Source organism: Nannospalax galili, unplaced genomic scaffold (genome assembly GCF_000622305.1).
Source record: "Nannospalax galili isolate Female #2095 unplaced genomic scaffold, S.galili_v1.0 scaffold274, whole genome shotgun sequence".
Classification (NCBI taxonomy): Eukaryota; Metazoa; Chordata; class Mammalia; order Rodentia; family Spalacidae; genus Nannospalax; species Nannospalax galili.
Window position 1 is genome coordinate 338,675 of NW_008335435.1, and position 24,942 is coordinate 363,616.

Here is a 24,942-nt window from a genome sequence, read left to right on the forward strand (position 1 = left end):
CAGCCCATGGTCTCTCATGTAAGATCTTTGCTTTTAATTGTTACATATTTGTGTTTGTGTGGATAGAGGCCAGAATAGTAGAAAGAGGTCTGTGAGAAGAAAAAGAGGCCCTAAGGGAGGAGGGTAGGGAATGTAGTAGAGCATATGATAGTGGAAGGGAGAATACTGAGACTGGAAGGGTATAGTTGGGAGGTGGGGAGGTAGGGAGATGGGAATGAAGAGCCTGTGGATATGGGGAGAAAGAAGGAAAACTAAGTATTATGAAAATGCCTAATGAAAGCTGATATTTTCAGCTATAATTAAGAATTAAAAAATTTAAACCCAATAAAACAAACCCCCAAACCAACAACAAATGAATTAAAGGAAGGATAACTAGTTCTAAGACTGCTGAGTCCTTTGGAACTGATGCCACAAAAAAGTGGCAAATAACAGTGAAAGAAATGAAAAGATGTTTGAAGAGGATCCAAACATGAAAGATTATTGAGTAGCTATTAGGAGTAATTGGTGAGACTAAAGAGGATTTTTTTGTAGACTAGGAACCAAATCAAAAGAAATTCATCCTTCCGCCATGTGAGTTCCAGGGCCTGAACTCGGGTCATCAGGCTTGGCACTAAGTACTTTAACTGGCTAAGCCATCCATCAAACCATCTGGATAGCATTTAAGTTTCAGTTCTGATTACCCTGGTCCTAATGTCTAATACAATACTAAATAGAGTTGGAAAGAGTAGACATCTTTGGGTTCTTGGGAAACAAATTCTGTATTATTTTACCTTGAAGTATTCTGTTAGTTGTGGGTTTTTCATACATGTCTTCTTGTGGATATTAACTTCTTTTTTTTTTTTTTTTTGGTTGTTTGAGACAGGGTCTCCCTGTAACCCCAGGTGGCCTGGAACTCACTATGTAGACCAGGCTGGCCTTGAACTCACAGAGATCTGCCTGCCTCTGCCTCCTGCGTGCTGGGATTAAAGGCATGCGCCACCACGCTTGGCGTGGATATTAACATCTATTCCTAACTGGAGAATAGTTGCATCATGGTGGGAAACTGAACCTTGATAATCTTTTCTTCCATCACTTGATATGATGTGAGGTTTCTGTTAGACTGTTGATCATTCTGTTACATTAACTGATTTATAAATTTTATATTAGGCTTGCATTCCTAAAATATATCCCACTTGCTCAATCTCTTCCCCTCTCCCTCATTCCTTTCCCCTCTTTCCTCCCATATTTACTGTTTTTTGGGTTGAGGACATTTGTGTCCTAATTTGGTCTCTAATTTGTTTTTTGTTGTTGTTTCTGATCTGTGATTTAAATTCATTGACTGTAACAGTGTTGCATTATTTTCCTTTGGTTTCAGTAGGCCATCTTGTTGATTGTATTAGTAAACAGTGCAACAAACTTAAAAATATAATTTTACAGCCTTTGGCCAAAAGTGAAAGCATTTGTGTACTTTTTCTATATCTTACAGAAATAGATATCAATACATTTTTCTCTAAATAAGAGCAAAAGTTAATGGTGACAGTATTATCATGACATATATTTAGTGGGTTTTGTGTTTGTAGTTTATGTTTATGATTTTAAATTTATTTTTATGTCAGCCTCTTACTGGAAATACTTATGTATTCTTAAAGTGCCACACTTTTAATCCTAGCACTAGGGAGGCAGAGGCAGAGGCAGACAGACCTTTATGAGTCTGAGCCCAGCCTGGTCTATATAATGAATTCTAGGTCAGCCAGGACTACATAGTGAGACACTGTCTCAAAAAAATAAAATAAGAGGCTGGAGGAATAGCTCAGCAGTTAAGAGTACTGACTTCTCTTGCAAAGGCCCTAGATTTGATTCCCAGCACCCACATGGCAGCTAACAACCATCTGTAACTCCAGTTCCAGAGGATCCAAAACCTTCTTTTGACCTCAGTGGGCATTGCATGACATGCGTGCATTTACACGAATGTGAATATTTGAACATTTACAATTTCTTGTAATATAGCTTATCCTCTTCTGCTTGACAAAAATGTTGTTACTTGTTATGCCTTTGTTTATGCTGGTCTTTCTCCCTTGAATATTTTCTCATCATTTCTTCTTCAGTTTAATCCTTGAGAATGCAAATCTTCTTTGATTCATATTGACTGACTTGTTCCCCACAAATACGTAATCATTTATTGTTTCTTTCTTGTATATTGTGACAATATACATGGTGTATTGCCCCTCAGCAAAGCTCACAGAATCCCCTTAATAAGAGTTTTTCTCAATTGATTGATTAATCAATTGCCTACCTCATTAATCTCAGCCTCCAGATTGGCCCATTCTTACCCAGATCCCCCAACCTAAACTAAATCACATAACTCAGCTTTTCTCCTTTGACCAGCCTAACCCTGAATTCCAAGGTGTCTAGCCTCTGTCCTAAAGAGAAGCACTTCTGTTAAATAAAGCATAAATCTTCTCCTAGAAGCCAAGGACAAAGACAGAGTTTTCTGTAGCCCAGGCTACTCCTGAACTTTCTGCGTCTATCACCCAAGTGCTGGGATTGTAGCACCAACATGCCCAGCAAGGCCAGATTCCATTCTTCACAATTACATTTCATGTTAGGAAAGTAACCTTTGAGAACTTCAGTCTTCAAGCATTCATTCCTTTACCAGATACATTTTTCATTCCTTATGACATTTGATACTTCAGGTGCATGGAACACAGTTACGGAGCTTACTTCCCTGATGTAAATTTTGGATGTTTTTCCCCTTTGATTCTGTAGTTATCTACTAGCCAAACCTCCAAAACAGTATAGACCAGAGTAATCTCTGTTGAATTATATTACATCCTTCCTCCTAAATGAAATAAAAGCATTCATTGACTTCTTAGAATTTTTTGACTAGGACTCAATATGTATAGGTGTATAATTTGCAAATGTGTATGTAAGGGCATGTGTATTAAGATTTTATCAGGGCTGGGGGATGGCTCAGTGGGTGAGAGCCCTTGCCATGTAAGCATGAGAACCTGAGTGCAGATCCTCAGCACCAATGCTAAAAAAACAAACAAACAAACAACAACAACAACAAAAAAAACAACCAGCAAACAGCCTGGTGTGGAACATGTCTTTATCCTAGCACTCAGCAGAAGCAGGCAGATCTCTATGAGATTGAGGATAGCCTGGTCTGCATGGGGAGTTACAGGCCAGCTGGGCCTACAGGGAGATCTTGTCTCAAACAAACAAAGCCCAGTGTGACTATTCTCCTGTAATCCCAGCAGAAGCAAGAGGATCAGCTGACCTTGTTGAAAAAAAAACAGCAAGCTCTGGATTCTGTCTCAAGGGAGTTAGGAGGAGCGCTATAGAGAAGGACATCAGGCATCCTCCTCCCATCTAAGCATGCTAAACAAGCACCCGTATGTGCATACACACACATGCATACAGAGTCCACCAAGTTTTGACAAAACACTATTCCATTTTATTCATAAGGAATGTTAGTTACTAAACTGGGCGTGGTGGCACATGCCTTTAATCCCAGCACTTGGGAGGCAGAGGCAGGCGGATCTCTGTGAGTTTGATGCCAGCCTGCTCTACATAGAGAGTTCTACGCCAGCTGGGGCTACAGGGAGACCTGTCTCAAAAAGATGAAAGAAAGAAAAAAAAAAACCCTTAAAGTTGTAGGATCTGAGCAGATAAAACCCAGAGAGAAGCTGAGTACTTATTTACAGCATTGGGCACTAGAACAAACTGGAAACTATAGTAGAATTTGGGCATATATTATCCTGAAAATATTATTATGAAAAGTAAAACCACTATGTTGGCTATTTTGCTTGGTAGATAATTTCTAAAAACTGCTTGAGATCATTCTAAAGTAATCTTTTCACTGATGTTTGCATACTTTTTTTCATTCAGATTTTGGTATTAGTGGTGCATCCTCAATGACATTTTCTCTGAATCAGTTGTAAAATTACTTTTACCTTTCACCACACCATCTTATTTTCATTATTTGCATATCTTTCCTGTACCTGATGTTTCCCCCATTTGCTTACTTTCCTATCTAAAATATGAGTCACATTGGAAAAGAAGTTTTTTCCTATTTTCTTCCCAATACATAAAAATATTTGAAAGATAATGCATATTCCAATAATGTCTTGAGTGAGTTATCTAGTTCCTTCTAGTTCCTTTTAAACTAAAACAACATACATTTCTCTTGGTGAGACTTGAATACAGTGTACTTAGTGCTTTGTGATTTCACATTCATTTTTGGTGCTGCTGTGGATCAAATCCAAGGCTATGTACTTGCTAGGCAAGCACTCTTAACACTGACTATACCCCATCTCTTGTTGTTTTTGAGATTGGGTCTCACTATGCAGCTTAGGCTAGACTTGATCTCATCTTGGATTTGCTATGTAGCCCGGGTTGTCCTTGTACTCTCTGTCCTGCCTCTGCCTCCTGAGTACTGGGTTTACAATTGTGCAAAACCATCCCTGACTACTTCCTCTTTTATTCTGAAGATCATATTTCAGTTTTTGTATTCTACAATTCCATTTGTTTTTGCCAGCTTTTTATATCATAAACTCATTTAGTTTACGATGAGCTTAAGTTGCTGGTATTTTTTATGAGTTACTTTTAATGTATTTATTTCTTAAGTAGTTTTGTATGTGTGCACATGCATGCCCATTTATAGATCTAGACTCATAAGACTTTTTGCAATCAGCATTTTAAAAATATGATCATCCAACTAAAAGGGAGGCTAATTTAAGAACTATCAGTGGAGTTGCTGAAGAGTATTAAGTTGAAATTAAATATCAGTAGGAACCCAGGAGATAGACCAGATGGTATCAGTTCACAAATATAAATTAGAAATAATCAACTAGAGAGGTTTAATGCAATCAGAAGGGGAAGGATCTGTTACATAAATTTTGGAAGGATTTGATGAACATCCTTAAATTCTCTCTCTCTCTCTCTCTCTCTCTCTCTCTCTCTCTCTCACACACACACACACACACACACACACACACAATTTTAAAATGTGTGTGTGCATGTATGTAAGTGCACCTGTGTCCTGTAGTGCCTGTGAAGGCCAGAAGAGGACATTGGATCCCCTAGAACTGGAGTTACTGATGGTTATTAGCCACTATGTGGGTGCTTGGAACAAAACCCATGTCCTCTGTAAGAGCAACAAGTGCTCTTAACCCCTAACAATCTCTCCAGTACCATCTCTTTCTATTCTTAAAGAAACATCGTATGGTTCTCCTGGTTCAGACCAAACACTGGAGTAGTAGCCTTTTCTAACCAAGCATTATTGTCTTTAGACCAGTATGGAAATAAGCATAGCAATAGTTGAACAATTATGTTCTCTGTCATCCATTCCACTCGTTACCTACTTTTCCCTTGTCATCTACCTTACTCCTCACGGCATACTCTCAAAATCTTAGCCATTTTCGTTCATAACAGCCAACAACGTTTTTAGTTTCCCTAATCGTTTTGTTATACCTAAACATTTGTGTTCATGGACTTGAATCTTCCTGACAGTATTCTTACAGGTTAGGGTTAGGGTTAGTTGCACTCAGTGTTCTTAGTTGTTGTTGTTGTTTTTTTTTAAATCTTCTTTTATGTTTTTTTATTTTCTGCTATGTGAAATATGTGTGGCTGCAATGAATGCTTCTGAATACGCAGCGTTTTTTCCCCCTTAGAATCTGATTGTTTCATTGGAATTTTCTTTTTATCTCTTGACTGATCGACTTATACTTTTTAAAAAAATCCTTTTATTTTGTCTTTCTTTGGTCTTTTTTGAGACAGGGTCTCCCTGTAGCCCCCGCTGTGGAGACCAGGCTAGCCTCAATTGCAAAGATCCACCTGCCTCTGCCTGCTGCCAAGTGCTGAGATTATAAAGTCGTGAGGCTCCATGCCCTTGCTGATCTCTCTTGACCTCACTGAACTGTCTGCCCTCTATAGTTTGAAGTAATACCACATTACTTTTTTTTTCTTTCTTTTTCCCCTTTATTTTTAGAAGGTAGGCTTATCTTTATAAAGACAGACCAGAGTGCTGGGATTGGCAATTGTGCAAAACCATCCCTGGCTACTACTTTTTTTATACTATAGACCATATTTCAACTTAAGTATTCTGTGGTTCCATTTACTTTATTTATTTATTTATTTATTTATTTATTTATTTTTTTTGGTCTTTTTGAGGCAGGGTCTCCCTGTAGCCCCAGCTGTCCTGGATTCGCTATGGGGACCAGACTGGCCTCGAACTCACAGAGATCCGCCTGCCTCTGCCTCCCGAGTGCTGGGATCAAAGGTGTGCACAACCACGCCTGGCTAATTTCTAGTCTTAAATGCAGTAAAATTCACTACAGGTATTAGAAAGATGTCTAACTGATCAACTGATCGAGACTGAGTTCGTACTAGGTTGATATCTTACATTACTTCCCTGTGGGGGACTGGAGAGATGGCTCAGTGCTGTGCAAGCTTGAGAATGTGAGTTTGGATCCCATCACCCAAGTAAAAACTGTGGTTGAATGCGCGTGCCCACAGAGATCCACCTGCCTGTGCCTCCTGAGTGCTGGGATTACAGGCATGTGCCACCACGCCCGGCCTCCCGTTTACTTTATTTACAAGCACCTATGCTTAGCACATTGGGTACCAGAAAGACATACATTGCTTTCTCATATAGTAATCACTTCTCCCACAAATAGTTTTTTTCTTGTAGTGTGAATTATATCCAGAGATATAATATCCTCTTGATATTTCCTTTGCATTCTGCAGGATGAAATTTTAAAGTGAACCAGTTGAGGATATTTTTTATTTTTGTTGTTTTTTAATTTTTAAAAAACCTTAAAATTTTTTATTACATTTAGTTTGTGTGTGTATATATATGTGTGCACATGTACATGTGCCAGCCATAGAGGGCAACTTGCAGGTGTCATTTCTCTCTTTCATTATGTTGGTCTCTGAGATCAAATTCAGGTCATCAGGCTGGGTAATTGACACCTCTCTCGGCCTCAACTGACTAAGCCATCTATCCAGCCCTTATTATTTTATTATAAGGATTTTTTTTTTTTTTTTTTGCTTTTATAGTTCTGGGAAACAAGCCCAGGTCCCTGTGCATGTTAAAGAATACTTTGTGATTTCTAAAATGCTTTTGACTTTTTTTTTCATTATTTATTTGTATGTGCGAAGAATGTTCATTCACGTGGCACACTGCTCCTGTGAAGGTCAGAAAAAAAACTTGTAGCATCAGTTTTCTCCTTTTACCATATGTGTTCCTCAGATTGGATTCAGGTAGGTCATCAGGTTTGCAGCAAACACTTTTACCTGCTGAGCCTTTTGTTGGGATTGGTGGTGCATGCCTATCACCCCAAGTCTTAGAGAGGTAGGAGCAATGGGGTCAGAAATTTAAGGTCATTCTTGGCTGCATAGTGAGTTTGAGTACAACTTGGGCTACATAAGACAAATTACCTCAAGCCATGCTGAACACCTGTAACTAATATTGGAAACCAAAATGAGGATTACTATAAGTTCAAGCTCAGCCTGGATTTCACAGTGAATACCAGGAGGTGAGCCAGGGATATATAGCAAGACTCTGTCTCAGACAGACAGACAGATAGAGGATAGATAGCAATACTCTGTCTCAGATAGATAGAAACAGATAGTTCAGTACATGGCCCAGTCAGGACCTGAACCCAGTGACTCAAGCAATCTTACCTTATCCTTGTAAGTAACTGAAAGTACAGATATGTGCCCTCATACCCAGCTTCACTTTTATATGTAATTACTCAATAGCATCTAATAAAATTATATTTTCTTTTGTCAAAAACTATCAGATTTAAATGCCTCATGTTTAGGATTTCTACGTCATTGTACCTGCATTTATGCTAGCACTTTAACATTCTTTATGTTAATAAACACTTGAATATTCAAATAATTTTTGAAGAAATTATGTCAGAATTATTAAATATTACTTAATGCATCCTATAAAAATGTTTGTGGGATGCTAGGCATGGTGGCACACACCTGTAGTTCCAGCACTTGGGAGGCATAAGCAGGCAGATCTCCATGAGTTCAAGGACAACCTGGTCTACCTAGTGAGTTTCAGGCCAGCTGGGGCTGTAGAGAGACCCTGTTCCAAAAAGACCAAAAAAAAAAAAAGAAAAAAAAACAGTTTGTGGGCTACAGGGATTATTCAGTTGGTCAAGTGGTTGCCTTACAAACATGTAACTGTTGAACTCTAGACCAAATGAGACTGTCTCAAAGGATGTGAATGGTAATGGTAAGGATAACACCCAAGGTTGTCCATGGTCTTTACAAATACAATATATACTTGTGCACCTGCATATATATAAACATGAACATGAATGCACACACATACATACAGGCATAAAAAGGTTTAATAAAATTAACTCAAGATGGCTCAGTGGTTTAGAGCATTGGCTCTTCTTGCAGAGGACCTGATTTCAAATCCCAGCACCCTCATGGCAGCTAACAACTGTCCATAACTCCAGTTCCAGTGGATCTGACACCCTCTTCTGACCTGTACAAGCATTGAATGACACAGGTGCACTTAGATACATGCAGGCAATACACACACATAAAAATAATAAAAAATATTTTAAAAATTAATTCTCATAGCCCTTTTAAAGATTTAAAAGAAAGTTCCTTCTTTACATGTAAGACATTTGAAAACTTAATATATATTTATTTTTTGTTCATATGTATGTGTGTATATCTGTGTATTTGCCACATGTATGTGGTTGCCCCGAGGTGACCAGAAGGTAGTATTGGATCACGTGGGATTGGAGTTAAAGGCAGCTCCAAGTCATTTACTGTAGGTGCTGGTAACTAAACTCCAATGCTGTGGAAGAGTACTAAGTGCTCTTAACCAACAGGCCATTTCTCCAGGCCAACATTTAAAAACTTTGCCAAAAGAATTTAGCTGTAGTCAGTGTTTTCAAGCCAGTTATGCAACTAGTTGTTTAATTTTCTTATATCATTGCCCTTCTGCTTTATCAGGACCCATCAAAACTACGTGAGTAGGTTATGGGGTTGTACTGCCATTAGAGTACTCTGCTTTCTCTCCTAATCTGGGAAAGAATGAGTGATTATAACTTGGTATATTACTTTGGAAAGATTCATAGATTGTCATATGCTTTATTATCATGGGATCAATAATCACCTGTATGGGAATGGTAAATGAAGTACTCAAGAAAATTATTTTCAAAAAATTTAAATTACATGTATTTATTTATTTATTGTGTTGGTGTGAATTGCAAATGCAACAGTGCATGTGTGAAGGACAACTTGGAGGAGTTGATTCCCCTACCATGTGAATCCCAAGGATAGAACTCTAGGTTGTCAGATTTGGCAGCAAATACCTTTCCCACTGAGCTATCTCATTGGCTCCAAGAAAATGATTTTTGAAGAGTTGAACTCTAATATTTCAGTGTAGTAAACAGGTATTTATTTCATTTTTGCCTGAATTCCTTCATTCACAAATTAAGGAATAATTGATACTTGATTTTTGTTGTTGCTGTTATTCCCACATAGAAATATGAAATCAAGTGAGAAACGCACCAGAGATTGTTCAAGCTTTCAGGAAGAATCAATTTATCCAATTCTTTTTGTCACCCGGGCTTGCTGACACATGCCTGTACTCTCAGCCGTTCAGGAGGCTTAGTCAAGAGGATTGAAAGTTTGTGACCAGCTTGGGCAACTTAGTGAAAATCTGTTATCAAATAAAATACAAAGGGCTGGGGTGTTGCTCAGGGCTAAAACTTACTGAGCATGCTTGCTGCCCTGTTTCAGTCCCTAGTACTGCTCCCCCTCACAAACAAACACACAAATATTCTTTTTAGTGTTCTTGCCTCCATCTCCATCTCCATCTGGAAGCATTTTATAAAACATACTATGGAAAGTTTATGTTATTTACCAAATCAACCTACATAATATTTAAACTTTTTTTTGGACTTGTGTGGAAAGTTGTGTGTTAAATTTTGTACTGAAATTCACTATCAAGTTCTTTTTCTTTATTTTCATGCAGTCTCCTTCCTATTCTTTAGCCCACAAAACCCGTTTCTGATTTCCACTAGACCTGTCTTTTTTATTTTTTTAAGACCAGGTCTCACTGTGTAGCCCTGGTTGGAACTTGTTATGTAGACCAGGCTGTTCTCAAATTCATGAAGATCCACCTGCCTCTGCCTCCTGAGTGCTGGGATTAAAGGGGTGTGTCACACTGTGCCCTGCTTATACCTGTCTTTTTCTTTGTCTTTTTTTTTTTTTTTTTAGTCTTTTTGAGACAGAGTCTTCCCTGTAGCTGCAGCTGGCTTGGAACCCGCTTTGTAGACCAGGATGGCCTCAAACTCAACAGAGATCCGCCTGCCTCTGCCTCCTGAGTGTTGGGATTACAGGCGTGTGCCACCATGCCCAGCTCTTGTTATTTTTTTTAAGATACTGTCTCGTGTACCTTAGGCTACGTTCAGACTTACTGTTAACCAAAGATGACACTGAACCCTTGAGTCTCCTGTCTGTACCTCCCAAGTGCTAAGATTATAGGCGTGTACCACCATAGATGGTTATACCTATCATTTTTCTTCTGCTTATTTATGAAGAGTTTTTCACATGCATATTATCTGAATCTTCCCATTTACTTTTCCCCCCTTGAGACAGGGTCTCCCTACATAGAATAGACTAGCCTGGGATGGTATTCATCCTGCCTCTGTTTTGAGATCTGGTGTATAGGCACATGCCATCACACCTTGCCCCCATTAGTTTTAAACATACTATGGCTTCCATCTCAAACATTCTATTAGTTTTCTAAAAATAATTTTAATTTTAATTTTATTATATGTGTATGGTAAGTTTGTGTATGTGTGAATACAGGTAGGGTAGGAGTTGGCCAGACTTTAAATTTTTCCAGTTGTTTAAGATGTGTACTTAAGTTTGGCTTGTTCAGGTCAGTACATAACCAATGTCCACACATTGCATTTGGCTGACAAATATTTTAAATTAATTTTCTTTTTTTTGTAGTCTTCTTGAGACAGGGTCTCCCTGTAACCCCAGCTGGCCTGGAACTCACTATGTAGACCAGGCTGGCCTTGATCTGCCTGCCTCTACTGGGATTAAAGGCATGTGTTACCATGCCTGGCTGAGTTTATTTTCTTTTAAAAAAATATTTTCTTTTTTTAAAAAATTTTGTGTGCATGTATTTAAGTGCCCTCCTATCATGCAGTGCTCACGGAAGCCAGAAGAGGGCGTTAGATCACCTGGAACTGGAGTTACAGAAAACTGTTTGCCACTATGTAGGTTCTGGGAACTGAACCTGCATCCCCTGCAAGAGCATCCAGTGTTCTTAACCACTGAGCCATCTCTGCAGCCCCCTCTTAATTTAAATTTTATCACTCATATTAGTCTTCAGTCTTTTGATTTGTGGTCCCCTTCTTTGCTTTGTTTTTTGGGGTTTTATTGTTGTTTTAAACAATTTGTTTGTGAAGGAAACAGTCATTTGCCTGTATAGTTTTCCCACATTGTGAAATTTATTGTTTACATCTCCATTTTCAGTTTGCATCTGGATTTTTCGTTGCATCTATCATGTTCTTTCCTGTGTTTCCTACAAGTTGGGTAATAAATTTTTTTTTTTAATGTGTATGCATGTATTTCCTGCATGTATGTAAGGGCACCTGTGTCATGCAATGCCTACAGAGGACAGAAGAGGCCATCAGATCCCCTGGAACTGGAATTATAAACAGTTGTTAGTTGCTATATGGATGCTGGAATTTGAATACAGGTCTTCTGCAAGAATAGCCAGTGTTCTTAACTACTGAGCCATCTCTCCAGCCCCATAAACAAACTTTTAAGAATATCTATTTGTAGCCAGGCCTGGTGGGGTACATCTTTAATTCCAGCTCTCGGGAGGCAGAGGCAAGTGGGTCTCTCTGAGATGGAGGCCAGCCTCGTCTGGAGTTCCAGGCCAGCTAGGGCCTTAAGAGACCTGTTAGCTTATGGAGAAACATAGGTGCTACTACAAGTCAAAAGATGAAACTAAGCCTTTTAATTTGTGAACATGGCAGCTCACAGATAAAGAGGAAAATGAAGTGTAATGATCTTTCCACTTCTGCTTAGCTAAAAACTGCAAATAAATCAGGGCAAACCCCAGAAAAATGATTTTGACATTAATGTAATTTGCCAGGTTTTTTTTTTTTTTTTTTTCTTTCTCTTTTTAAAAGTGAGTAGTCTTAGGACTGGAAAGATGGCTCAGTGGTTAAGAGCACAGATTGCTCTTGTAGAAGAATAGGTTCAATTCCCAACACCTACATGGTGGCTAACAACTGTCCATAACTCCAGTTCCAGGGGATCTGACGCCTTCTTCTGACCTCCTCAGGCATTGCTTGACACTGGGGCACTCATACACATGCAAGCAATACACTCATACACATAAAATAAAAATAATAAAATATGTTTTAAATGTTTTTTAAAAAGTAAGTCTTAGCTGGGCATAATAGTGTGGCACACATCTATAATTTCAGCCCTCTAGTGGCCTAGAGCTCTTAATCAAGGCCAGCCTGTGCTACTTAGTAAGTTTAAGACCAGTGAGACATAGCCAGATCCTGTCTCAAAAAGCCAAAAATAAAACCAAAACAAACCCAGACCATCCCCCCACACCACAAGCAAGTCTTCAGTGGTAGGTGACAGAAAAATGCATGTATTGAATAAAAACCAAATGAAGTCACTACTAATGTTTGATGCATATTTTGACAGGTTGATTTAATGTGAATAAATAAATAATAATTATGTTTTTATTTTTCAAATAAAAATTTAAGACTAGGGCAACAGCTTACAATCAATAACTAAAATACCTTATGATACCAAAGTGCTATTGGATATTTGGTTCATATATTTACCTCCCTTGTGACTAGGAATTCATTCATTCATATTTTTATACTGGGCATTGACCCCAGTACATGAAGCATGCTAACCAGGTGTTATATCACAATTATTTTATCTTACCCCATTTGAGCATAGGTTGAAGACCCGATGTTCCATCATCCCCAAAGATGTTAGTGAATATTTCCTATAAATAAGCATATTTTCCTACATAATTATAGTGTAATAAGTGAGAAATTAATACAACAAAGGCTGTGTGGATGAGAAGGAAAAAAAGTATAATTTGATGGAATTTGATGAGAATTTGGTGAAATAGAAAACCTTAGCTTTTTGTTTATGTTTGAGTAAGAGTTAGAAAGTAATTCTCACCTTAGGGTTGATGTTACATGGGGATTCAGCTTAAAAATCCTGAATTCTAGTAGCAGAACCATTCGATGATCGTAGATTATTCTGTTAAGATTTGTTATTAAATGATTAAGATACTAGAATTAGATGGTGGAAACAATTGAAAAGCTTTATGAGGGAATATGAAATAGTTTGGAAATTCTTCTAGATCTGTGAATAGAGCACCACTGAGTAAGGATACCAAAAGAGAACAGCAGGAAAATTTCACTTTTTTTTCTTTTTTAAAAATACCCTGGAGTTCAATCTTGGCCTTGCACATTGCTAGTTAGGGTTTGAGCTACATCTCCAGCTCCAGGATCCATATCTTAGAGTTCAGCTCCGATTGCTCTTTCTTCGAAGATTTAGTCCCATTTCCAAATTCTAAGGCTCTTTCTTTGAAGCTCAGTATCAAAAGAATTATACACACATGCCCTTTCTCTGCGAGGCTTTGTATTATGTTTACCTTCTCTTATATTAGTACTTGGTCTAGAAACCAGTTGTTGAGGATTGCAACTCAGTTATGTTCCATCCACATCTTACTGGTCACTGTATCTTTGACGGGGTACTAGAAAAAGAACTAATTTCGTCTTGGCTTTGGTGCTGTTACCTGAAGTTTTGAGAAAGCCACTCACTTTTATTTGTATTTAAGTTGATTCCTACAAACTACTATGTTTAAATCAAATGCCTTGTGGTACAGTTTCCATAAGCATGGTCTGTATTGAGGCTCTGCTGTCTTTAATCCTGTGCTCCTGTATTTAGTAGTCATGGAATCTTGAACAAATCACTTCTCTCACTCAAGTGTTCTCATCTATAAAACAAGCATAACAGTACATATCTCAAAGAGATCTGTCTTGAATGTTAACTGGGACAGTCCATATATGTGAAATAGTAGGAATAATGAGAATAATATCCGGCACAAAATAAGCACTAACTTTTGGCTCTTATTGCTGTCACTATTTTTGTAGTTGTTTGCTCTCCTAGCCCTTATGTCTTTATAATTCAGCTACAAGAGTGTCCTTTTCTGTTGGCACATCCTCTTTCCTTTATTGATGTTATTACCTATTTCTTATTCAGGGTTAAATTAGTAGTATCTGTAAAATACTTAGAACAATGTCTGGCACTTAGTAATTACTAAGTATGTGTTAGCTTTTATTAATATTATGATTTTTATATCAATGATCTCTCTGGTCAGAAAGATCCTTTCCTTGTGGTTTTTATTGGTCCTCTGCCTGAATCTCCTTTCATGCTGTCTAGATTCATCTTCCTAGGATACTGTTCAGATAGTGTTGCATTTCTTTTGTAACCTTTGGTCTTTCCATAAGGAAACATAGAAAAACATACTTTAATTGTACTAAACAATTGACTAATGAAAAAGATAAATTCAAATTTTGGAGTAGTGAAATTTCTTTTAGCTATTAGGGGATATTTCTTACTAAAATATCCTCAGTTATCAAAAGGAAAGTTTTATCAGTGATCAAATTCATGTCAACATGTTGTTTATTTTTAATAAGAGATTAAACCTACAGTTTCATCTGAAAGATGTTCAGCAGTTCAGTTAAAATAAATATGAAGAAAAAGTCAAAAGCATGATGAATTTTTTTTTTGTTGAGAAAATAAATGTGTTCATGGAGATAATGAAAATAGTTTAATTTCTTCATTTAAAAAAATAACAGGTTTTGTTGTTGTTAAGAGACTTTAACTTCTTAACAAGTCACTTGTTAAGTGTTCATTTGAATGACCTACTCTTTAACCCTTTGTTGATCATCGGCTACTTTCAGTATTTTATGTTTTATTAGAGTTTTGTGGAGAAAGGTATTTTACTCCAGTAAAAACATATATTGCATTAAAAAAAAATACTGATAGACACATAAAGCCACCATTTTACCACTATTTTGGTTTCCAGATGAACTTTAAAAATCATACTTTTGGTATATTTTTTAAAAGCCTTAGTGCAGAAAGTGGCAGCGCAAGAGTTAATGTGTTGCATGGAGGGAGCAGTCCACTGGGGGTTAAATTGCAGAGTCTAATGGCATAATAACTGGTAGCACCATCTGCTGGCCTACTTCCGCAGAAGGAGTCAGTATTTTTAACGACATCTCTAATATTCATGCTGATGCATTTTGATGCTTTGTGCATTCATTTCTTTCTGTGCTTTGTTGGAATCTGGCTATCTGCTTACAGCTATTGAGGAAACAGCTTTTTAGGACGGCTCACAGCCTTTATCATAGCTAAATAGGATGAGCAGTAGATAAAAACTTGCCAAGGCAGGAATGTGTTGATAAATCAAAAATGTGTATTTGTGAAGGGTTGTGCATCTCTTGGTTGCAGCTTGCTAAATAGGCCATTTAGGAATCTTCTTTCAATGCTTTTTTCTTGAGCACTGCCTGGGGTGGTGAAAAAGCAGAGGGCAAGCCTTTGTCTGACGCCAAAAATGTCTTCAGTGAAGAGGCCAAGAGGAAGGGTAAGTGAAAGCCTGAATGAGTGGGAGGAGGAGGGGTTCTTTGGGCTAAAAGGCTAATGGGATTGAATAACCTTCCTTATTACTGGCTGCTGCTACGGGAGTCGTACTGCATCGCCATCTTGAGCTTGTTGCTGTTTTCGAGTCTTGGTTATTTGTTATAGCCTGTAGGCCTTAAGGTGGCATTTTTGTGATCGTTTCTAAAAACCTTTCCCAGTGCTGCAGCACTGCCATGAAACCTTTGGTGAGGCAGGTATAGAAAAGATATCCAGTGGAACACACTGGAATCAGCATGAAAATGTGTTTGGAAATTCCTGATGGTTTTTTTCTTTGCTGTAGTCAGAGGCATGTTTACGGGTAAGAAGATAACACAACTGTGATCTAAGTGAAAATGCGTGTTTGAAGAGGACATTGTTTTTAAAATGCTCTTGGTCTGCTTCCTGTGATATTGCTAAAATATTAATAATTGTAATGTAAAACTATAAAACTTGTTTCTCAAATTGCTTGAGCAAAATAATTACGATACAGAAAAAACCCCAAAATCCACATTTGACTCTTTCATGGGAAAACTAAAACTTTCTCTTAATTTTAAATATAATATCTGTTTACTAACTAGCTATCATATTGCATTAAAATGAATTAAATGATTTCAGGTTCTCTTCCTAGTCTTAAAACGGAGGCTTTATTTTTCTAAAACTCACTATAAAAAGTGGTTCTGAGTTAAAATTGCTGTTTTGAATTTACTAATAATTTTTAGAATTTTGCAGTGAAGGGGAAAGATAAAGACTTTTGTCCCAAATGCAAAACTAATTGCAGAATAAAATTTGAAACAACTATATTTACAGGATAAAATCTGAACCAACTAAGAATGCTATAGAAATATCAGTGAATCGGAATCTTTCCTTAACCTTCCCTTTCAACTAGGCAGTTGAGCTCTTTACTCTGCAGCAATTTCTAGATAAGCGAAATGTCATACTTCACATTTGTTTGTAGCACTCACATATTTGCTTATGTAATTTTAATTCTGTTAACATTTCTGGATATTTAGATCAGTTGTTTTTTATATACTTTTGTATATTCTATTAAAAAATATTTTGGTTTCCTTAGCCTCCATCGTCCAAGAAGAGTGATGGTTCTGGGACATATACTAAGTTGCAGAATACCCAGGTGAGGGTCATGTCTGAGAAGAAGCCAAGAAAAAAGGTGGAATCAGAAAGCAAGCAAGAAAAAGCAAATCGTATCATATCCGAGGCCATAGCAAGAGCAAAGGAGCGTGGGGAACGCAATATTCCACGAGTAATGAGCCCTGAAAACTTCCCTAGTGCTTCAGTTGAAGGAAAAGAAGATAAGAAAGGCAGAAGGATGAGATCGAAGCCAAAGGACAAGGACAACAAAAAAGCAAAAGCTTGTTCAAAGTTGAAAGACAAGACAAAAATTGGGTAAGTAGGTTATTACTATTTTTCAATTTTTTAAAAGTCTATGTGACTTTTTCTGCTTTGATTTGAGTGTGATATTGACTCCATTATTAGAGTTTTGCATTGCTAGATACCATGTGTAAATAACTTCCTTTTTGAATGAATTTGGTGATACTCCAGGATCTCCTAAATTTTACTGTTCTGTTAACATAGTATTTGTATATTAGTATTAATAAAAGATTATCAAACAGAAGGGGGGAGATTAAATCCACATTTTTGTGACCGTTCCATAGTTACATTCTTTAAGAACATGGTTTGAAATTCTTTCAAAATTTCTTTACTTCTTAGTTGCATTGTACCTCACAGAGCACCGAATAGTTTAAGAACATGAAATACAGTATTTTCTCATAAACCCCAACCACTCAAAAACTTTGAACGTAAATCAGCAATAATGTTAGGCATTCCCTGGTTTGCTTCCATACAGTCTCTAATTTCCCTTATGTAATAAAAGAGGCCAGGTGTGTATTAATGCTTCCCGAGAATTATAATGACAAAGAAATGCTCAGTAATCCTATTTAGTTACTGATTTTCATTATTATTTTTTTTTTTTTGTACTGATAGGGATCAAAACCAGAGTCTTAAATTTTTAAAACAAAGTCTTATGCATGCTAGACAAGCACCCTATAACTCACCTTATTAACCCAGTGCCAAGTCTATATATTTTTATTTGACTGTGTACACATTTTCAAAAGATATATTAAAATAATTATTTGCTATATATATGTTTTGTATGTAAAGCTAAGCATAATATAAGGACAACATAGCTTATAATTGTCTTTGCAGGACTGTTTGGACATTTTTAAATTTTTTTTATTTTTTGGTCTTTTTGAGACGGTCTCCCGGTAGCCCTAGCTGTCCTGGAACTCACTATGTAGACCATGCTGACCTTGAACTCACAGAGAACTGCCTGCCTCTGCCTCCTGAGTGCTGGGATTAAAGGCGTGCGCCACCACACCCAGCTATTTGGACATTCTTAAGCTTTATGTACAATTTTGTGAAAAGTGCTTAGTCTAAATTATTCTAAATGTTCTGTTGTTTACACACACATACACACAAAATAAAATAAAGAAATCCCCTATTATGAGGTTTCATTGCTTAAATTATTGTTATATAGGTTACCAAAAAATAGAATTCTTTTTTCTTTTTTTTTTTTTTTTTTTTTTTTTTTTTTTTTTCAGGGTCTCCTTGTAATTCTACTTGACCTAAAACTTGCTGTGTAGACCAGGCTTGTCTCAGTCTCACAGAGATCTGCTTTCCTCTGTATCCTGTGCACCACCACACCCAGCCAATTTTTGAAGCTCATATTTTATCCTTAACTCTACTAAAAGTTAATATCGTTAAGATTTTCCCAACTCTAACTTGTTCAGAGATATGGACAGAGAAGTATACTATTTAGAAGACTAATACTTTGAAAACAGTGAAATTGAAATTGGTAGATAAACTTCAAGAGTTATAATAGCCATTATTTGCTTTAAATTTGTGGGGGAAGAAGACAAGCAACTAGAGACAAGTAATACCAGAACTGAATCTGATTTAGTAGAAGAATATGTACAGAAGGGGAAGTAGAAATAATTAAATCAAAGAGAAACATGGATTTTAAAACTATGAATTAATATCATTGGAAATAACATTGCAGTGAGGATTCACTTTTTTGTAGGGGCTTTGTGTGTGTGTGTGTGTGTGTGTGTGTGTGTGTGTGTGTGTGTTTATGTTTATGTTTTGAGACAAGGCCTCTCTTGTGTAGCCTTTCTGGCCTGGAACCCACTATGTACACCAGGCTGGCCTAAAACTCCTGCCTCCTGACTTCTAGGATTACAGGAGTAAGCCACCTTGCCTGGCTTTGGTTCATTTTTCTTCCTTCTTCTTGATTGAAATTTTATGACTGTCATACAGTATATTTTGGTTGTGCTTAGATTCCCCTCCCCTATCTGCAGTCCTTTACAACCCCCCCCACTCAATTTCATGTGGTCTTATTTTACACACACACACACACACACACACACACACACACACACACACACACACACACACACACAAAGGCCTATAGAGTCTAATTTGTGTCCCCAAATTCCCTTCAGTGTGGATCCATCTATTGGAGCCTGGTTAACCTACCAAGAATCACATCCTTAAAAAAGACTGACTCTCTCCTTCCCAACAGCCATTGTTTTTCAATAATTCCTCAGGTAGGGTTAGGGTTTCTTACCTACTTCTCCATGTCCATACTGGGATTTTCGTCTCACTTGAAAGGCTTACATGGTACTTGTGCATGCTGTCACTATTCTTGTGAGTTCATACAAGTGACTCACCAACTGTCTGAAAAACTGTTTCCTTATAATCATCCAGGACTTCTGGCTCTTCTGCCACTTCTTTCTTAATGATCCCTGAGCCTTTGGAGGCAGAAGTATGATATAGGTGTCCTATTCAGGGAGATCTCTCTGCAGTTCCTTATTTTCTTCATGGTAGCCAGTTGTTGGTTCATTTTTAAGAGTTGAATTTTTGTTAAAAATATATAATTTAAATACATTTTGACATAGTACCAGTCACTTTAGTGCTTTCTCCTCTTCCATTCTCTCCTGCCCCCACCCCCCACATCCCTAAGAAGTACCAGTGTCTAGAAAACAAAAAAAGCAATTGGAGAGAATTGTACTGAAGGTGACATTTTCTTCTGCCTTGGTTTTAAATACATGTCCATACCAAATAGTTGCTATAAGGAAAAACTTGAGAGTATGGGCTTTGTGTTTAATTTATTGTCATATGCTCGGGCTTAAACCAAGGTTTTGGACATGGTAGGCAAGCATCCTACAACTGAGCTGCATCCCTATACCCAAGCCATTCAGTAGAAGAAGTGATAAGCTGCAGGAAAATAAGTAAAATTGAAGTTTGTCTATTTATTACTAAGCTGTTTTAATGAATAATCCTTTTCATCAGCAGAGACAAAAAATTACTATTATGCTTTAAGAAAAACAGTTATAATAAGAGATTTTTTTATTTATTTTTGGGTATGTGCATTAGAAGTCAGAGGACAATTTGTAGGAGTCAGTTTCTTTCCAACATATAGATTCTAGGGATGGAATACAGGTTATTTAGGCTTGGCAGCAGAAAACACTTTACCCACTGATCATGTCACTGACCTGGAATACAATATATTAATGTAGAAGGCAGAGTTCAGTATTAACTACTTGAAATAATTCATTACTATTTCTTCTATGTCTTCTAATAAGGTACTGTGTTCTATCATTTTGAATTCATTGAGCTATTTGCTTACTTTTTATTATAATACTGGGGTCAAATACAGATAACTGTGCATATTAGGCAAGTACTCCACCACTAAGCTACATTCCCAGCCCTAGTTTTTAATTGATATGTGAAGACTTACTTGATTAAAGATCAGTTTGTATTATTTTGACTACCAACATTTTATATGTGAACATTTCCTTTTCAAAAAATCTTATTTCCTATTTTTAGAATTGGTCTGCTAATATTAAATTATTGCCACCAGATAATTTTGAAGACAATATGTACTTGAACTTAACCCCCAGCAGTTGGAAGTATAAATTTAAAAAATACATTTGTAAGCCATAATTCATGGATGCTGGTAAATCGGAATTGATACTTACTTAACTGATATTTATTGATGTTGATTTGATATAATCTATGAGTATAATCTTAAGAAATAACTGATTTGCTTATCAGTATGCTTGAAATCTTTTAATTTTCATTTTTATAGATATTTTTATATGTGTATGTAGTATATATGTTTGAATGTGTGTTTGCAGGTATACATATGCATGTTCTATGCAACGTTTAGGTTAGAGGTCCAGGTCAAAAGTCCATGTCAGCCTCCCCCCCCCCCCCCAAAGACAAGGTTCTCATTGAACCTGGAGCTCACTGATTTGGCTAAGCTGTCTGGCCAGGTTGCTTCAGGAATCAGCCTGGGATTACAGGAGGGTCATTACTCTTCTGACTTTTTTATGTGGGAGGCTAGGGATCTGAACTTTAGTTTTCAAGCTTGTGTGGGAAGTACTTCATCCACTGAGCCAACTCCCCAGCCCCTAGATTGATACTTTGTGAATGTGAGCAGTAGAATGTCTTTTTCAGAGCACTTTATATTATCTTGTTTAATCTTTACACCAATTCTGTGACTTAGATTGGGCATGCAATATGTTGATGTAATTAAATTCTTTGATTCTGTAGCCAGTTGCATTTGTTCAAATCCCAGTTAATATCAGTTACAAGCAGCATAAACCTGCACAGATATTTAACCTGTCGTCTTTAGAAAAGGAGTGATCATAGTATATGCCTCATACAGGATGAAATTCAGAGGATGAAATGCATTAACTTTTAAAGCAAATAAGACGCTATGTAGAATATGTCCAGTGATCAGTAAATGTTAGCTACTATTATTTTCTGAGATCATACGTAGCATATAGCTATTAAAAATAAGCCAAGGTCATGAGCTACACATCTCCAGAAAGCTTGCCCTTACTTATTCAGCTCCCTAGGTTAGCTGTCTTCCTTAAGGTTTTATTCCTAAATAAGATGTTTTAAAAATCAAACAAAAAAATGAAACAACAACAACAAAAGTCTCAGTTGCTGCCTGCTTTCTTTTGTTTGTTTCTATCTTTCTTTTGTGTCGCTATGGATTGAAAACAATGATACAGAATAATTTGGTAATGCCTAAAGAGTTAGATTCTAAAATGTATTAGTAAAATTCATTCTAATAGCTATAATAAAATTTGTTTACTTTTGGTTTGGTGTTAGATTATATAATAGGATTTCATATGATTTGATTAAAGCATTTACAAATTTATGAATTTAAATTATATCTCCATGTTGTCAGAATTTACTTCTTTGTATTAGAGGTTATCTCACTAACATAAATATAAATAGCATGCTTTTGATATTTGAAATGGTCTCAAGCTATCTAAGTTTAATCAGCTATAGCCGTTTATGATAACACTCTTTGTATTATTCATTGTTATTGAATTTGCTATAGGAATTTATCAAGTATTAGAAGTAGTTTTCCATTTATTTACAGCAAAAAAAATCCTATGTTTAAAGATACTTTTCAAACTCAAATTGAAATTGAATATGGACTAGCTCTGGGGAAGGGCTGGAGGCCCTGATAACACAGTGGACAGTAACGGGGATGACAGAGTATATGGTCTCCAGTTGGGAGGCTATGGCAGGGTGCCATTTGGGATGTGGGTATAAAAATGAATAAGATTATTCGGGTTGTTCTGTGTGAAATACACAAAAAAATCAATAAAAAAGTTATAGTTGAGGAAGAAGCATAAAATTTTGCTTCATGTTAATTAGTAGATATGAAAAACATTACCATTGAAATCTACCCGATGACTTTATATCCATGCTTAGATGCCAAGGGTCTCAGAAAGTAATCAACTGTGACTAGTAATAATCAGATATTTAGAGGTTAGAGACGCATGTGCAAGCATCTAAGTGTTATTTGCATTAAAAATGAGCTTTTCTGTATGAAACAATATATTTTAAAAAGAAATGGAGATCTTTTTTAAAGGTTAAAACCTCATTCAGAAAATATATATATCATAATAGAACATCTATAGATCATAGGGAAATTCTGTTTCTGAAATCAAAACTCTTAACAAATATTTCAGAATTGAATGATGAGATCTTGAGTCTCTGTCTTAGTGCTCACATTGTTAGAAGAAAGGCCCCTAAAAATACTCACAGGAGTCCCATCCTTTTCACAAATTTGTTTTGATATTAGATAATATCACTCCCAAAGAGAATAAAGCATGAAAACAAGTTTTTAAAAATAAAAAAAAGAAATTGAATATAAGACATTATGAGGGAAAACAATAACATTAAATTTCAGTGCTTTTATATCCCAATTATGGGATATAAAAATCCTGATCATAGCAATGTTAATATGTGTATTTTTGAGAACTAAAATTAAACTGTGCTTATAAACATATTTAATGACTCTGTGACTCCTTAATAAGAATTAAATATGAAACACTTTTTTTTAACTTTTATAAAAACTTTATTGAGAATGTCATACATGCATATAAGGTGTTTTGATCAAATCTATGCCCACTCCCTCCCTTCCATATCTCCCCATCACTTTTCTTTTTCTTTTCTTCCTTTTTTTCTTCTTTTATTTGTTTGTTTTTATGGGGCTTTTGGGTACTCTACCAGTCCCTCCTCTGAAGAGGTAACCATAAACTCTTTTAAGGATTAGATACAAGCTTCCAAATACTTTTGACATTTTTGGTCTTTGGAACAGAGTATATTGCTAACAGTCCCAAGGACATTTTAACCCTTAGCCAAGAAACTGGCTACTTTTCTTTTGGGTCTTTTTACCCTAACTGCCTAGCCAATTCCTACCTCCTATTCTTATCACACCATCCTCTGAAGGGGTACCCAAATTGCCAGTTGGGGATAGGGATGCAGACCGCTCTGGCTTCTTACATGCTGAACAGGGACACGGGGTGAGAAACATTTCTATAAAAAGGACGTCCTGTTCTGAACAAGAAATAATGAATAATTCAAGTTATCAAAAGCTTGCAAGGTAATATCCTTCCACGTATTTAAGGATTACTGTTTTAACTAAATAAAAAGGCCCTTTTAAGAAACTGGTGCGATAGCTTAGGTTAAGAGCACTGGCTGTTCTTGCAGAGGACCCAGGTTTGGTTCTCAGCACACACATGATAGCGCACATCCATCTGTAACTCCAGTTCCACGGGATCCAGTGCCCTCTTTTGGCCTCTGTGGGAATTGCATGCACAGGTGTAATTGCATGCAGGGAAAACACTCAAACACATAAAATACAAATAAATTTTAAAAAATATTTTTTTAAAGCCAGACATGGTGGCATACAACTTTAATCCAGCACGTGAGAGGCAGAGGCAGACATATCTCTTTGAGTTTAAGGCCACCCTTGTATACATAGCAAGCTTTAGTCAAGCCAGGTCTACATAGTGAGAAACCCTTCTTAAAATAAATTAATTGATAAATTAGTAAATAAATAACTTAATAAATTTTTTTTTTTGGTAAATGGCCTTTAAAATTTACTATCTTTCCCATGATGGCGGAGCTCTTGAGTTCAGTTGAAGTTTTATATCTTTTTTGTTGTTTTTCTTTTTGAGACAGGGTCTCCCTATAGCCCCAGCTGACCTTGCTATGTACACCAGGCAACGTGGGGAAGTTGGTGCTCTCCTCCAATCATGTGGGTTCCAGGGATCGAGCTCGGGTTGCCAGACTTGGTCACTAGTGCTTTTATTTGTTGGGCCATCTTGCCAGCCTCTTGTGTTACATTTTAAATAGGAATCATTCAATGATTAAAATGTTTATTTTATTTTTATTATTTCATGTGGGTATGTGTCTGTGAGGCATGCATGTGTGGGTATGCTTGCCTGTGTGTCGATGTTCAATTTCTTCTTCTTTCACTCAGCACCTTGTGTTTTGAGACAAGGGTCTCTTATTGACTCCAAAGCTTGCTGTTTCCTGGCTAGCCAGACCACAAGCCCCAGGATCCACATGTCTCTGCCCCACCCCTGCCTTGAGGAATAGACAGTCAAATTCTAGCTTTTACATGGGTCCTTGGGATCCAAACTCAGGTCCCTATGTTACCCAGCACTTTACTCATTGAACCAGCTCCCCAGCCCCCAAATATGTTTATTTAGAAAAATGTATATATTATATTTTATGTGTATGATCATATTGCTTGCATGTAAGTAAGTGCACCCTTATCATGCAATGCTCACAGAGATCAGAAGAAGGTGTCAGATTCCCCTGGAACTG

At 36.8% G+C, this 24,942-nt stretch overlaps 1 protein-coding gene across 12 annotated transcripts in view; it reads left to right on the top strand.

The window, feature by feature from the left end:
• Nucleotides 1-24,942, top strand: part of Chd9 (chromodomain helicase DNA binding protein 9) — a 270,300-nt gene that overhangs the window by 135,887 nt on the left and 109,471 nt on the right. For 8 of the 12 annotated variants that reach the window (XM_029562042.1, XM_029562044.1, XM_008830057.3 and 5 more), the window contains one exon: nt 16,790-17,121. In XM_029562042.1, the coding sequence (XP_029417902.1) occupies nt 16,790-17,121 (332 nt within the window). Of the gene's footprint in view, nt 1-15,602; nt 15,686-15,893; nt 16,040-16,789; nt 17,122-24,942 lie in introns of those variants that run through there. The other 4 variants (XM_029562046.1, XM_029562047.1, XM_029562048.1 and 1 more) reach the window with 2 other exon arrangements.